This window comes from Populus alba, chromosome 6 (assembly GCF_005239225.2).
Source record: "Populus alba chromosome 6, ASM523922v2, whole genome shotgun sequence".
Taxonomy (NCBI): domain Eukaryota; kingdom Viridiplantae; phylum Streptophyta; class Magnoliopsida; order Malpighiales; family Salicaceae; genus Populus; species Populus alba.
The window spans coordinates 21,073,689-21,088,548 of NC_133289.1; the positions used below are offsets into that span (position 1 = coordinate 21,073,689).

A 14,860-nucleotide genomic window follows, 5' to 3' on the forward strand; every position below is an offset into this window, starting at 1 on the left:
TTCATCCTGATAAGTTTAAATGTTTGTTTTTTATTGCAATTATATTGATTAAGTTCTGTGCATCGAAACCCTTTTATGCTTCGACCATTTATATAAAGATCAGAGAATTTATTTAAAGATTTTACTTATTATAGCTTAACTTGAGACTTAATTACACCCCCATTTTTGTAGAATTTAAAATATATTAAAATTAACTGGCAGCCCAAAATGTCAATGTATGGGCAACATTTTGATATTTTTATTCCCGATCTTTCGTCTAGTTTTGTGTACGTGGTAATACGTCCACTTGTCTTTGGCCACCAAATTCAGGTGGGGTTGTAGGACGTACTTATAATTCACAGCACCGACAATTCCTCGCCTCTAGTACAATATTACAAGTTGTTTTAATAATATCTTTTATAAAAAAAAATCTATTAGTAATATCACTGTATTAAAATGATGTAAATATAAATAAAAAATAATAATTTTTAAAAAAAATTAATATTTTTCAAACCGTGTTCACAGGCACTATCTATAAATGATTGAGTCCGATTTTTATAGAATTTATGGCTCTAAATTTTAGAGGGCCCATCGGTGGTCTGGTCATCCTTTCCTTTGAAAGCATTGTACACTAAACAAATTGCTAAAGAGATTTATAAAGTAAGATCGCTGAAGCGGAAAGTTTCTTTCTTTCTCTCTAATTCTTTGATTGCTGTTCTCAATCATTATTGTTTCACTAACCCTTTAATCTAAAAGCCAAAACACACCTGTCGGCAAGAACAGTGCAGAAACTTCCACAGAAGACTAAGCTAGCTTACGTGGCATGTCCGAGTAGGCAAAAAGGCTTGATTTGGCGAGGCTTTTCATGATTGTTTAGGGCTCTCGTGTGTCTCACGTTTGAATTTATTACCATCACAGGGGCGATGTTGCTTTGGGAGCCATGCCAGGCCTGCCTAGCTCTTCAAATAGCGTATAAAAATGTGATTTTTAGTAATAGTTTATATAGTGTATAGTAGGACTTGCTTGCCACGATGCTTCTTTATTAGGGATTGTTTAGCTTATAAACGAAAATACATGGAGATCATGATATCGTCATCATTCGTGGTTGAAAATCACGGTGGACCCACCCGTGTCATTGACTCGTGGGAGCTTACAGCATATATTACACGTGACAGAGTTAGTATTCACACTCGAGAAAAGTGCCTTCGAAAAGAAAATTCGGCTGGTATGGCTCCTCCTCATTTCCCCCTTTTATTTATTTATTTATTCAAAATAAAAGGACCCAGTACTTAATTGCATATGGCTGGAAGTGGCTAGAACAGAAAGTCAGAGAATCGAACCTGGGCAATATTGTCGGCAGAGTATCTGGTCCCTCCTCACAGCTGGATCAGAGGAACGTCTAGTGCTGCTAAGATTGTACTAGACGCCAGCGGCCCAAACCAAGATGGATGGCAGCTCGGAGCCCATGTGGTTTTCTGTGCCTTAATGTTGATATGGGCCTCACAAACTTGCTTATGGGCTAGGATCTTTCCTAAAATGAATGGGCTTTTCTGGATTCTGTAACTTCGAACACTGAAAATTTAAGGGCAGTGTCATGGGAAACCGAAGAAAAAGGGAATTTAAAGGGAGAAAAATATCTAGAAATACAAGATAACCATGAATGACTACCGTCATGTGAGCATACACCATTACCAGGCTTATATATTGCTTAGCAGACTTCAATTCCAGTTTCAATGTTTGCAAGAAGATAGTATCCTAGCATATATACTTTTATGAGCATCTATTGATACAAGGAGGCATAAGACAAAAGTTCTCATTCCATCATCTACCCGCAAAGAACTGCCCCCAAAATGCAATTACCAGCTGTGGTTAGCCTGTCCACTGTTCTCAGTTGCTGCCTCGGTCAAGCTTATTGCTCCATAGACACTGCATTTTCAACAGGTAAAGGATTGTATACCTCACTCCCATTGCAAAAACCACCACCATCACACAATGGCCAAACCTTCTCCTTTGTTAACTCGTCACCAAGCTGACATTTGAAAAACTTAACTCGTTTATCCCCTTCATCATTTCTTCCTTCTTTGCGTTTCCTTGTACCATCAGTTTCTGTCACTCTCATCAATCCAGGAGCACCAAGGAGCATAGTGTCCGCAGAATCAACCATCTCTAGATCACCATCTACTTTATCTTCAGCTTTGAGTTCCTTACCAGGGTAAAAAATGTGATTTTCATTCAAATTCTTGCCACCTGACTTATCAACCAAAAGCTCACACTCTGTTCTTGATTTACAAATAATGGCCTTTGCATATATCTTGGAGATGCCACTATCGAACACCCTTGAACCTTCATCCTCAACAATAAGTAGCCACTCTGGAAATTAGTAAACTCAAAAAATTAGAGAATTTAATAAAAATGTCGTAAAGCATCTTGAAATAGAAAAGAACTGCAAAGTCGACAGCCCCTTTCTAAGTAGCTCCTACCAAAATTTTCCAGTTAGCAATGACAGTAGGACACGTTTCAGAACAGAAGGCGCTCACAGTGCACCAAGAAGGACAGCTGATCAAGAAATCTAATGCTCCAGTTAAACAATCATACAGCAGAAGCCTCTCCGTGTCATAACATGCTTGCTGAGAATCATAACTAGACAAGAAAAGGTGCAAAAGGTCCTAAAACCCTGACATATGAGGAAAAAACAAGGAGACAGAGGTAACAAAGGAACTCACTGATGACAGCAACAGGAGTGAAAATATCCGGTGCATTTGTTTTACTCTGCACACCAGGCTGGCTCATAACCCACTTGATCAAATGGGAGAGTAAGAAAGATTCAGAGAAGGCTTGCAAATAAGAAACGACTTTTGTCCGGTCCCCATTTTCCCTACAGCAAATAAGATTATGAGGTGGATCAAAGAAGAGGTGCTAATAAACTATTGCCTCACAAATACTATTTATTGTCTCATACCTGACAAATCGTATGGCATTGTCAGCAACAAACAACCATGTCAGAGCAAGATTTTTCAATTGTACACCAGGTGGCTCCATCCCTTTTTGAGAGATAGAGAAGGAATATGACATCGTTATCACAACATCATACAAGACTTCTCGTAAAATGACCTCATCTTTGGGATTCTGAGAGAACACAAAAAAAAGGAACATACAGTGAATTAAAACCAGATGCATGATTCATTCACTGGGGGAAGTTGATGGCAGATGGACTCTTTCAATTCAATACGGCTAGCCAAATGATATGTGACGAAAACTAACTATCAAATCACAAAACTAAAGGGTCTCATACCTTCCATATTACATGCCTATATTGAGTCCTTAGTATCATCATTACATGGAAACATAGAAAATGCACTAGGAATGAGTTCTGGAGGTACATTGTAGTCATGAAATGCAACATGTCAGCTGAGGTTTGATCAATATAAGTATGAGCCAGGATTATGCACGATCTTTTAGGCTTAAACCACCGTTGAATTGAATAGAGCTGAACAAGTCAACTTATGGCTTAAGCTAGCCATGGCTCACATATTTTCTGAGGTATACAGTTGACTTTGGCACATGAATTACTTGTACGCAGCATGTTACATTATACTTACTATGAGTTGTTATATCTTACATGAGTACCAGGCAAGGGAATGCAAGTCCCATGCATTTCTAATCCCATACTCTTGTTTTGCTGCATTCTGTACAAGTTAGAGAGGGAAAATGGCCCTATATTCCATTCTAAAAGATTTTCTATAGTATACAGCATGTAGTTTAGATATTGCAAATTGCCTACAGGAAGAACAAAAGGTTCTTCACAGGCTATTCCTATAATAGAAGCTACAAAAATGGTGAGGGCAACCACTTTGATGTCAAGTCCAGGAGCACCACATATTAGTTACATATCACAACGCATACGGGTTCAAGGAGAGACAGAGGCAACCCTCCACCATAGCCCAAACATTGGATAAAAAAAATGGTTAAGACAGCTTTACCATGGTTAACAGCAGCAAGGGTAAAAACACTTACCAGCATTGCATTGACAGGTAAAACTGGCTCCAGCAGCATCCTGAGCAGGATATCTGCTAACAAAAACAATCCTTAAGGAACTCAAGGATCAGTCAAAAAAATGAAAAAATAAAAATAATATATCTATATAGAACGACAAAAAAACGTGCAATCACTTCAATGGCTTTAAGTTTCACTGCCTCTCTTTTTTTCTTTGTTTAAATACTTTTGTTATTTTCATTGCTTCATTTTTTTTCCTTTGTTTAAATACTTTTGCATCTCATAAAATAGAAACATAACTTCACAAAACAAAATAGCTTAGAAGTTACCACAGTTTAAGGCCCGGTAAAGGGTTAGACAGGTTAACCAATGTCAATCAATTTTTTCTACAAGGTCAAGAGGATTTAGTTTTGAAAATTTTTTTTATAAAAAACTCGAGGAGTTTTTTACTAGGTAAGCTAAGTCACAGGTTGACACACTATGTTGGACAGGTCAAACCAAGTCAACTCCAGGTTGACTTTTTCTGACACCCAGCCCAAGCCAGGGCGCGGCCAAGTCCCGGCTGGGTTTAACAACAATGGATTTCACATTAGCTTGCAGAATATCCCCTGGGAGGACAAGTCCAGAATCTAAATGTGAAAGAACTCCTTGTGACATCATTTCACCATTGCCAATGCTGAGAATTTAGATAAATATACAACATGCCACGATCTATATATTTCATAAATGTAAGCATAACAATACTGCCAAAGAACAAATTCAATGATCAACAAAACCTGATAAAATCTAAATAACAGAAATCCATTCTCACCGACAAAATAATAACTCCGAAAAGCACTTATCATCTGAGCCGCGCAGTTAAGCAATTCTTTCTCCAGCTCTACTCTTGAAATCCCACACCCAAACTTCAAGCACAATCTCAACAAAAAAGCCTCGCACCTGACTACCCCAGCCAAGTACCCAACTCCAAAACCTTCACTTACCATTCCTTCGCGTACTCCATCGCTAACAACCGGACAAAACAACCTCAAATCCTCCCCAAATTTACAGTCACCCCCAATTTTCCCAACCATCCACACGCGCACTAGCTCCCTGTAACACGAAACTAAATCCCCAAACCCTTCATGTTCATCAGAATTATCAGCACAGTTAATGCTAACATAACAGATGATCCCTTCAGCTAAACTCTCAATCTCTTCTCTCAAATCCTTTTTACCACTCACTGCAGTAAACAGCTCGTGAATAACCGGAGCGAGTACGGCAACTTTTTTTACCGCATTGCATGAGGAAGAGCAGGAAACAAGTAACTGAAATAGGTCCTTAACTAATAAGACTTGCTTTGAAGTGTCAGTAAATTTTGTGGAGTGAAAAGTTAAAGCGGAGTAAAACCAGACGATTTCTAGGGGTGGATCGGGTAAATTGTGGAGAAAGCGAGAGAAGATTGAGGTGAAATTTGAAAAATCAGTTGCACCGTTTTGGTGTTCAATTAAGAACCTGTGGATTGATTCTTTCAGAAGCGGTTGGAGAGAGTTGGAATTTGAATTTGGGGAGTGTTGGTTCATGATGAGTGGGGTTTTTTTCCAGTTGAAAGGGATGCGTTTAGGTGAAATGGGAGAGGAACCCTAGGTATGCGGAGTGGTGTGGGAAGCGGAAAAGAAGAGGGAAGTTAATGGGGGCGTTTTGGAGACTCGGCCACATTTTGATTTTGAATCTGTCGGTTTTAACAGTGGAATTAACAAAAAACTAGACTTTAGCTGAAATCAGTGTTCACGCTCTCACGAATCCGTTGGATGTTTTTTAAAATTCACAATTTGATTGTTCAACTTTTTCTTTATATAAATGAGTTCTTTTTTTTTAATGTAAAGAAAGAGAATTAAAGTGAAAAGGAGGGTTAATATAGGTGGAGTATTTAAATTTGTTTGTGAAATATATTTATTGTTTTATTTTATTTTATTTTTGTTATAAGGTGACCTGTTTCTGTAATTAAAAAAAAATTGATATTAAATTTTATTTTTCAATTATTTTTTCATGAAATATGAGAGAGGACTTGACTTGTTTTGATAAAGAGAGAGAAAATTCTTTGTTGGTGACGATTCTGACTATAGATGATTATTTTTTGTTTGGTTTGATTTTTATCAAAAAATATTATCAAACCAAAATAATAATAAAAAAAAAATCAAAACCAATTTCGGTTTGATTCGGCTTTTTATGACAAAAATGGATTCAAATCTGGTTTGGCTTTGTTTTTTTCTAATAACTTGTTTTTTTCCGGTTTTTTTGGTTTGGGTTCGGTTTGGTTTTTCCAGTTTCGGGTTAATAAATTAAACCGGCTAGTTTTTTTAAAATTTTAATCAGTTTTTTTTCACGGTTTGATTTTTCTGGTTTTCTCAATTTAATCAATTTTTTAATTTTTTTACTCACCTCTAATCTCGACCATCAAATAGGTTAAGATTGGTGTTAACATGTCCTACTAGGTGAGAGAAGTCCTATAGTGATTGTTTTAAACCTTTATGTAGCCTAAAAACCTAGATTTATGTCAATGATACCGTATATTTTCTATTTTGATTTAGTGATTTGAATCATTTTTTGAGTTTTTTTAGATTGATAAGTTGGTTTAAGGGTGTCCATGGAGTGTTTTATGGTTGAAAATGAGTTTTCTTGTAAAAATAAACTGTAGGCCTAATTTTTCAATCACAACAACGATGGTTAGATTTTGTACTAGACAAGTTGTCTGTAACAACATGCGACATGTCATCTACTTATTTTTAAAAAAAAAAAATTGGAGCGGATGACAGGTTGTCTGTCATTTTAAAAAACACATAAGACCCATGTGTCTGGGCTTTTCTTTTATTGGTATTTTTTTGTTCAATTAATACCTTATCTTAATGTCTTTTAAAAAGTTTTTTTTTTTTATTAATACCCCTTCTTAAGTTAATTTTTTATGTGTGCTTATATTGAGTGTCTTTAATTCATCATGAGGTCAATATGATTCATCTATAATTTTTTTAATATTTTTTATGATATCTTGAATACATGCACTTTTACATAATATTTTTATTTTTTTTATTTTATTCAATAAATTTTATACATGAATCAATTTTTATTACAAATTGATTTTCATAAACAAATTCATCAAATACAATCAAGTAAATAACTCAAGTAAATAATCTATATTTATTTTTTAAGTTTTGCAATTTTATTCTCTATTTAAAGTCAATTTATTTATTTATCAAATTATCTTAACCCCATGATTTATGATTTTATGATGCTCGATAGATACATAATTTTAATACATCTTATGTTCATGTTACAAACCTTGCATGTTTATCTAGCTTTTGCTCGGAGTAATATTTTTTTTTTTTTTTTTTTTTGTTGTTGCCTTCTCGTTTTTATAGTATTATCAAGTTAATCAAAATTTATTTTGATTATTGAATCTTTCTCACTTTTTTTAAGACATGATCGTTTCTAACAAATATTTCAGTTAAAAAACATTTGATTCGGTCTGCAATGGTACATTGTTCACCACTCCAGTTATATACTAAAAGAAAATCTTTTGTTCCCTTCATGTTTTACGTACGAGATAATAAAAAGACTTAAATAACACCGGTTAAAATACCTTTTAAATTTTTTATTTATTTATTTTTGTTTTGATATACTTACACTTTTTTAAAAAATAAGATTAGTTATGTTTAGGGTTTGTGGCCGTTCCTCTTAATAAATATACTTTATAAGGATTAAATATGTATTCTCACTCTTGTAGCGATATAACAATGTTTTATTTGCTTAACCAACACTTTATTAATAAACATCTTTTAAACTAAACAATCAGTTTTAAGTTTTTTTTATGAAATTAATGTTAAATCTCATAAATAAAATTTAATATAATATTTTTAATTCTCTATTTAAAAAAAATGGTTTAATTTTAAAAAAAATATATATATTTAAAGGTTAGTGGTGATTTTTTAGACAAGGAATGGATGGTATTTAAAGCTGCAAGTTATTTTTATTTAAAATCAAAATTTATTGATGAAGGATTAAAATAATATTATTAAATTAATTTTTCTTTAAAATTAATTTTATAAAAAATAAAAGTAATCAGGTTGATGTTATTAGTTTTGGTTTTAAGCATATCAGTATAGAGATATCAATACTAAAATTGAGAATATATAGACTAATTATCATATGACTTTGAGTTATCGCAGAGTTTAGTCAGAATAATTTTAAACTTCAAATTAAAATTATGTTTGGTACTTTGTTGTAATCTTTATATATATATCAGTTAAAATTCTCTTAAAAGAAATAGAATGTTACGTTTTTTTTCTCATGGATAGGGTCTTGCAGTCCATGATCAACGACTAGATAAACAGAGGAGGCGGTCACCACTGCAAAAACAAAATGCTATCTCATAAATTTAAATGTGATCACTTATCAAGGTTGAGCGTACGGTAGAAATTTTTTTTTTTTATATAAATATATTAAAATATTATATTTTTTATTTTTAAAAATTTATTTTTAACATCAACATATTAAAATGTTATAAAATTTAAAATTTAAAAATATAACTGGATCCCTAGCATTAGATCACGCGGTGACCACTGATTCTTCTATCTCATAAATTCTTTTTTTCTCTTATTAAGCATTGTCATTAACATGCGGGGGTAATTATTGTTTACCTTCATCAATTGCATTATAAACTGCAACGGTAATTTACGATGTATTTTTTTTTTTTTTTTTTCATTATTATTTTAAAATTTTAATTTTATCTATTTTATTTTTTAATACTAAAGTGATTAATAATTGAGTTTTGTAATTTTTATATTTTTATAGGATTAAAGTGGTTTGCAGTTTTGCCTAAAGAACCCAAGTTGTCTCAATTTACAAGTTTAATGAGTTTTTTTTTTTAATTGAACTTGATTTTGTTATTGTTTATTGCTATTTTATTGGAAGAAAATCACTTCTCTTTTATTTTTTTTATTTAATAAAAACTGTTATTTTACTAAAAAGATATTTTTATTTTAGATTTTTTTTTCTTTTAAGTTTTTTCATTATTTATAAAAACCTTTTTTCTCTCTCTCTAAATTAGATCTTGGACACTTGTTAGCTTACAAGTGTGTCGTGTATCTTAAACCAGTCATAACATGTTGTTTTATTTATCTAAAGATATATCGAGGTAATAAAATATATCTAGTGCTTTAAAATAAATTATAGCATATAAATATATTAAATTGAATCGATATAAGACACGGATAGTTTAGTATTTTAACTTTTCATATTAAATATTTAATTTTTATTAATTTTCCAACACCATCCAGCAATATAATGAAGTTGTGTTGAGTTTAATGTAATTGCTAATATATAAAAGTTTAAACAGGTGGAACATGGAGTGATGAATGCTACTAGAATATGTTCATTAATAAATAAATAAAAAAAAATCAGCAATAGGAAGCGGAATCACAAATCTGAAAAACAATATTTAATTGCTTGTCCTACTACAGTTTTCTATCTAATGAAGAGTGTTTGGTATTGAGATTAAAACTGTTTTTTTATTTTAAAAAAATATTTTAAATTTTTTTTAGTATTTTAATGTGTTGGTGTTATAAATTTTTAAAAAATATTATATTAATATATTTAAAAATAAAAAATACTTCTAAAAATAATATTTATTATACTCTTAAACACCAAAAATCCAGTGAAAAAAAAGGAAAGAGAGCTTTCGACTGAAGTAGAAGTTTGTCAAGGGCCCTCAGGGCTTGTGTCATGGAGTCCAAATGACTTTATTTTGGAGCGAGTTTGTGGCCCGTTCTGACTAATAAAACTTCAACATGATTTTTGTTCAGGTTAATTCAATTAGAAGTTTGAATGTAATTCCAAACGAATGATGTTTGTTGGATTCTTTTCCTTTTCAATTTTCTTCCTTGAGCTTTTTTTTTTTTTTTTTTTGTGTATATTTTCATGAGGGATGGTTTGAGAATATATATATATAGAGAAAGAGAACCAAAATGAAAAACACAAAGAAAAAATGTGGCGAATCTCAAATTAACCAAAATAAAACCTTCGTCCACTTTTTTTCCTTATTTGTCCATTTCAACCCCTTTAATTTTTTTGCATTTTTATTACAACCCACAAGCTTATTTTGCTTGTTTTCAGGGTTAGAGATAAAAGAAAAGCTTACTATAAAACAATAAATAAGATAAAGTAATTGATTGACTACATTACAACAATAAAAAAAAACCAGTTTCAGTGTTAGTGAGTTTTATTTGATAACAAAAGTTATATTGGGGTGTTTTAAAACCTTTATCTTGCTTGTAAAAAGAGATCAGGTCAAGAAGATATTTTTTCCCGGATTAATTTTGTATTCTTTGATCAATTTAAGATGTTTTAAGTACACATATTAGTTTATTGATATTATAATGATATTTATTAGGTAATTTATAAGAAAATAGATTGAAAAGTGATTTTTCAGATTAAAAAACCCAACTTAATTTTATAGTCACCTCTCTAATGGTTGAACAATGGGGATGTGAAATGATGTGCCCTCTACTTTTTTATATATATATATATAAACGATAAATGACATGTTATTCATTTTTTTTCCCATGAAAAAAAAAAAACAAATAACATGTGTGCCAGCCTAGACTTGCAGGGCCAAGCGTATGCCGTTTTTTAAAATGAGCCAGACATCTAAAACCTAGCCTTTTTTATTACGCCATTTATGTTTTATTTTTTAATTAAATTTTATTAAAATAAATAACTTTAAAATATATCCAGAACAATATGTTATGTTACTTGTCTATAAGATTAATGCGCATTTTTTTCTGTCCACACTTTGTGACTTGTCTTTTTAAAAAAATATATTTTTTAGTTTTTTTATTATCACAAAATTACATAGAAAATATACCAAAATAATTATAGTGTATCATTTCTAAATTTTTTTAATACACCCACTGCATAAAAATAAAATCATCCGTTTTTTTTATATTAATTTTTTATTTTATAATTCTAATAAACTTTTTATTTGAAAAAATAAATATTTTTATGAACAAATTCTCCAAAGAAATCATATTAATAGGAAAAGGACATTTTAATTTTTTAAAAAAATACAGTTTTATCGTTATTTCCGATCCTTTAAGTCTATTGGATATTCATTCTATATTAAATAAAATACATTGTTAAGAAAACTATATTTTTTTGTTGTGAGAAATAGATTAATAGGAAAAATAAAGATTATACTAACGAATTATTTTATTTTAATGAAATTTAAATTATTATATTTCTTGTGTATAAGAAAAAACCGACACATAATGAAAATAATATGTGAATAGCTCCCAACAACTTGTGATGGAATATTTTGACTTGTTTTTATATCTAAGTTTCCTGATTTAGTATTTGATTTATGTCAATGTTTTTTTTTAAAAAAAAAAAATATTTGTGTATTTAATTATTGATTTATTTCACAAAAAAAATGTTAGTTTTATTTTCATAATAAAAAGTTAAAGCTAAAAAATGTATAAACAATGCTTGCACTTTATTTAATTTTTTTATTAAAAAATAACTTTCATTCACTTTTATAAAAAATTAAATTTTAGTTCAAAGTCAGTTGGTTGACATGTACTAAAAGGTCTTGGCATTTCACTAGAGTAATGAATTATTTTGGCCCTTTTCACTCTGGACCTTGAAATTTTCAAGAACTTTTTTTTTAAAAAAAATTAAACTTGTTTTTTTTTTCAATTTCATTTTTCAATATTAGGTTTACTTAATATTGAATTTCATAATTTATTTTTTTATAAAGTTATCCCAACTCATGATCTGAGTCACAAGTTTTGCAAGCTAGTTATGTTAACTCGAGTTATTTTTTTAGTTATTTTTTAATTAATTTACCTCTTAACTCAATCATTTAATGTTGCTTCAATTGAAAATTAAACTTCATGATTGTGTTTTTTTTTATATATATATACAGGGCTATCACAACTCTATGACCCCGGTCACGAGTTTTACCACAACTCTATGACTCCGGTCACGAGTTTTATGAGTTAACTAGGTTGACTCAATTTTTTTTTTTTTGTGATTTTAATTAAACATGTTTGTCTTCAATTCCACCTCTCAATATTAGATTGGTCAAGAATTGAAATCTACAGTTTTTTTTCATATTGCTTTCTATATAGTCATCTTAGTCTCATGACTCAGGTTTAGCAGGTTAACTCGAGTTGATTTAAGTTATTTTTTGTTGTGTTTTTATTTGATTTTTTTTCAATTCGGTCCTTAAATATTGAGTTGAATGAGAATCAGGCTTTATGAATTTTTTTTATTTGTTTTTTATAGGATTATCACGGTTTCATGATTTGATCGCGGGCTAGACTAATTGACTTGTGGTTTTTATTATTATCCTTTTTAGTTGGTTTTTTTCAATTACAAGTAGGTTGATTGAGAGTTAGACTTCATAATTTTTTTTGGTTTATACTTTATGAAATTATTCTGATCTCATAGCCCGAGTCACGGGCTTGGTCGCTTGACTCGTATGTTTTTTTGTGCCCCTTTTCAATTGATTTCTTTCTCTTTTTTTTCAAACTGCATCCTTAACACTAAGTTCATTGAGAATTAAGCTTTATAATTTGTTTATATTTGCTTTTTAGGGGGTATCATGGTCTCGTAACCATGTATTGATAGGTTAATCCAGATTAACCCAACTTGCTTTTTTAGTTGAATTTTATTTTTAATTTCACCATTCAATACTAGGTTAATCGAGTATTGGATTTAATATATTTTTTTTGAATTTTTGTTGTGTAGGGTTATTAGGGTCTAATGATCTAAATGGTAGATTTGACATGTTAACTTGAGTTGATTTTAGTCGATTACAGGCATTCTTTCATTTTTGTCGTTGAAATTTCAAAGGACTTTTATCATGTAATTTCAAACTTGGTTTTTTCCCCCTTCAATTTCACCATCTAACATTGCTTTTACTAGAAATTGGACTTTATAATTTGTTTTGATATGTTTTTTATGGAGTCATTCTATATTCATAACTAGAATCACGAGTTTGAGGGCTAGTCGTATTTTCTTGGGTTATTTCTTTTGTCATTTTTTCCCTAACTTCATCCTTCAATATTAAGTTGATTGAGAATTAAGCTTCATAGTTGGTTTTTTATCTGCTTTCCATTAGGTCATCATTGTGTCATAAACTAGGTCGCTAATTTTGCAAGCTAGTTTGGTTGACTTAGAAATTTTTTGTCTTTTTTATTTTTTTTTTAGTTTCATGATTTAATACTAAGTTGATTGAGAATTAGATTTTTTTTTATATTTTTTATTTGTTTTATATGGAGTTATCTTGTTCTCCAGACCTAGTTTTGGTATGTTAACCTAGATTAATGCTGATTATTTTCTTATCATTTGTTTTTTTTTTTTTTAATTTAATCACTCAACATTAGGTTAATTATGAATTGAACTTCATGTTTTTTTTTTTTTCTCTATATGATTATCATAGTCTCATGACTTCAGGTCGCATGTTAAACCAATTGATTCAGATTTTTTTTATCATTTATTTTATTTCTTTTCAATTTCATTCCTCAATATTGTGTTGAGTGAGAGTTAGAGTTCATAATATGTTTTAGTTTGCATTTTATAAGGCTATTCCAATCTTATAACTCAGGTCACGAGTTTGATTGATTGACTCTGTAGTTTTTGTGTTATTTTTTTCAAATTTATCATTCACCATTAGATTAATTGAGAATCAAGTTTTATAATTTATTTTGATTTTTTTTTTTATGATAGTATCCCGATCTAATGACCCATGCCTGACAAGTTGATGCAGGTTTACTCAACATATTTGTTAAGTTAAATTTTGTTTTTAGTCTCATTCTTCAATCAATTTAGATTTATGTTAAATAATTTTTTTATTTGTTTTTTACAATGCTATTGGAGCATAGCTTTCAGACCCGGCCCGGGTTTCGGGTTTTGATTGGGTCAATTTTTTTTTAAAAATCAAAATGACATCGTTTTAATAAAAAAATAAAAGTTAACGGGTTGCAACCAGATTTTTGACCGGATTTTTTCTTAAAATATTTTTTCTTTAACCCGACCCGGTTCCAATACCGGGTTGACCGGGTCCTGGGGTTGACTTGTCGGGTTAGGCCGGGTTTCAAAACTATGTATCAGAGTCTCATTATCTGGGTAACAGACTTAACATGTTAGCTAAAATTTATTTGAGTTGAACTAATATGTTTTTATTTTAATATTTTTAAAAAATATTGTTTTGATTTTTTTAATCAAATTATATTTTTACTAATTACCCAAATCATCTTTAACCCTACCTTGATAAAATTATATTAAATGAATCTTTATATAATTTATTTTTTTATACTAAAAAAACAAATTAACAACTACGTGAGCAATTATCTAGTCTCAACTATTTCTTATTGTTAGGCGGTTGGCGCTCCATTTTATAAAAGAAGGAAACAAAAAGCAACTGTAGCTTATGTATTTGATTGTATAAATTATATTGTTTTCTAGAATAAAAAATAACTAATCTAAATGTTTCAAACTTTGATATCAACATTAAAAGAAATTTATTTAAATTATTTTGAATATATCAATTTAACCCCGTAGTATTTTTTAAAATATATTAAAATAATTCTTACCGTCAAATAAATATGCTTTTTAAATATTTTAGTCCTAAAGTGTTGCGGATTTGGATTTAAATATTTTTTATGGTTTGCTTACAGCGCTCACGTCTTTTTATTATTATTATTTATGGTCATAATCCATAGTTTTATATCGATTTGGTCATGGTAACTTTTATCCAAATGGACAAAAATCGCCGTAGATCGATGAAGCACCCATGTGGAGGCAAGGGTTCCTCTTTTTAACCACTCTCAAATATTCCACTTGCCTTCTC

At 30.3% G+C, this 14,860-nt stretch overlaps 1 protein-coding gene across 5 annotated transcripts; it reads right to left on the bottom strand.

Annotated features, from left to right (window-relative positions):
* Nucleotides 1-1,063: 1,063 nt before the first annotated feature.
* LOC118030810 (uncharacterized) lies at nucleotides 1,064-5,736 on the bottom strand. 5 transcript variants are annotated; one of them, XR_004684387.2, is made up of 6 exons: nucleotides 4,784-5,716; nucleotides 3,994-4,064; nucleotides 2,939-3,105; nucleotides 2,703-2,854; nucleotides 1,672-2,349; nucleotides 1,064-1,551 (listed from the first exon to the last, which is right to left on the bottom strand). XR_004684387.2 is itself a non-coding variant. In XM_073410215.1 (6 exons), the coding sequence occupies exons 1-6, from the start codon at nucleotides 5,532-5,534 to the stop codon at nucleotides 2,212-2,214; spliced, it is 1,368 nt and encodes a 455-aa protein (XP_073266316.1). In that variant the 5' UTR covers nucleotides 5,535-5,736; the 3' UTR covers nucleotides 2,061-2,211. The 5 variants fall into 5 exon arrangements, 4 of the variants coding, with proteins under 4 accessions (XP_034890976.1, XP_034890977.1, XP_034890978.1 ...); XM_073410215.1 differs by lacking the exon at nucleotides 1,064-1,551 and adding an exon at nucleotides 2,460-2,548 and having other exon boundaries at nucleotides 2,061-2,349; nucleotides 4,784-5,736; XM_035035085.2 differs by lacking the exon at nucleotides 1,064-1,551 and having other exon boundaries at nucleotides 1,655-2,349.
* Nucleotides 5,737-14,860: the final 9,124 nt, after the last annotated feature.

Bases quoted from the DNA above. Each gene is read 5' to 3' on its own strand.
- LOC118030810 (XM_035035085.2), bottom strand. From the start codon at position 5,534: ATGAACCAACACTCCCCAAATTCAAATTCCAACTCTCTCCAACCGCTT. The intron at 4,065-4,783 runs GTGAGAATGGAT...GAGTTCCTTAAG, and splicing joins TCGGAGTTATTATTTTGTCG to GATTGTTTTTGTTAGCAGAT. The intron at 2,855-2,938 runs GTATGAGACAAT...TATTTGCTGTAG, and splicing joins AATGCCATACGATTTGTCAG to GGAAAATGGGGACCGGACAA.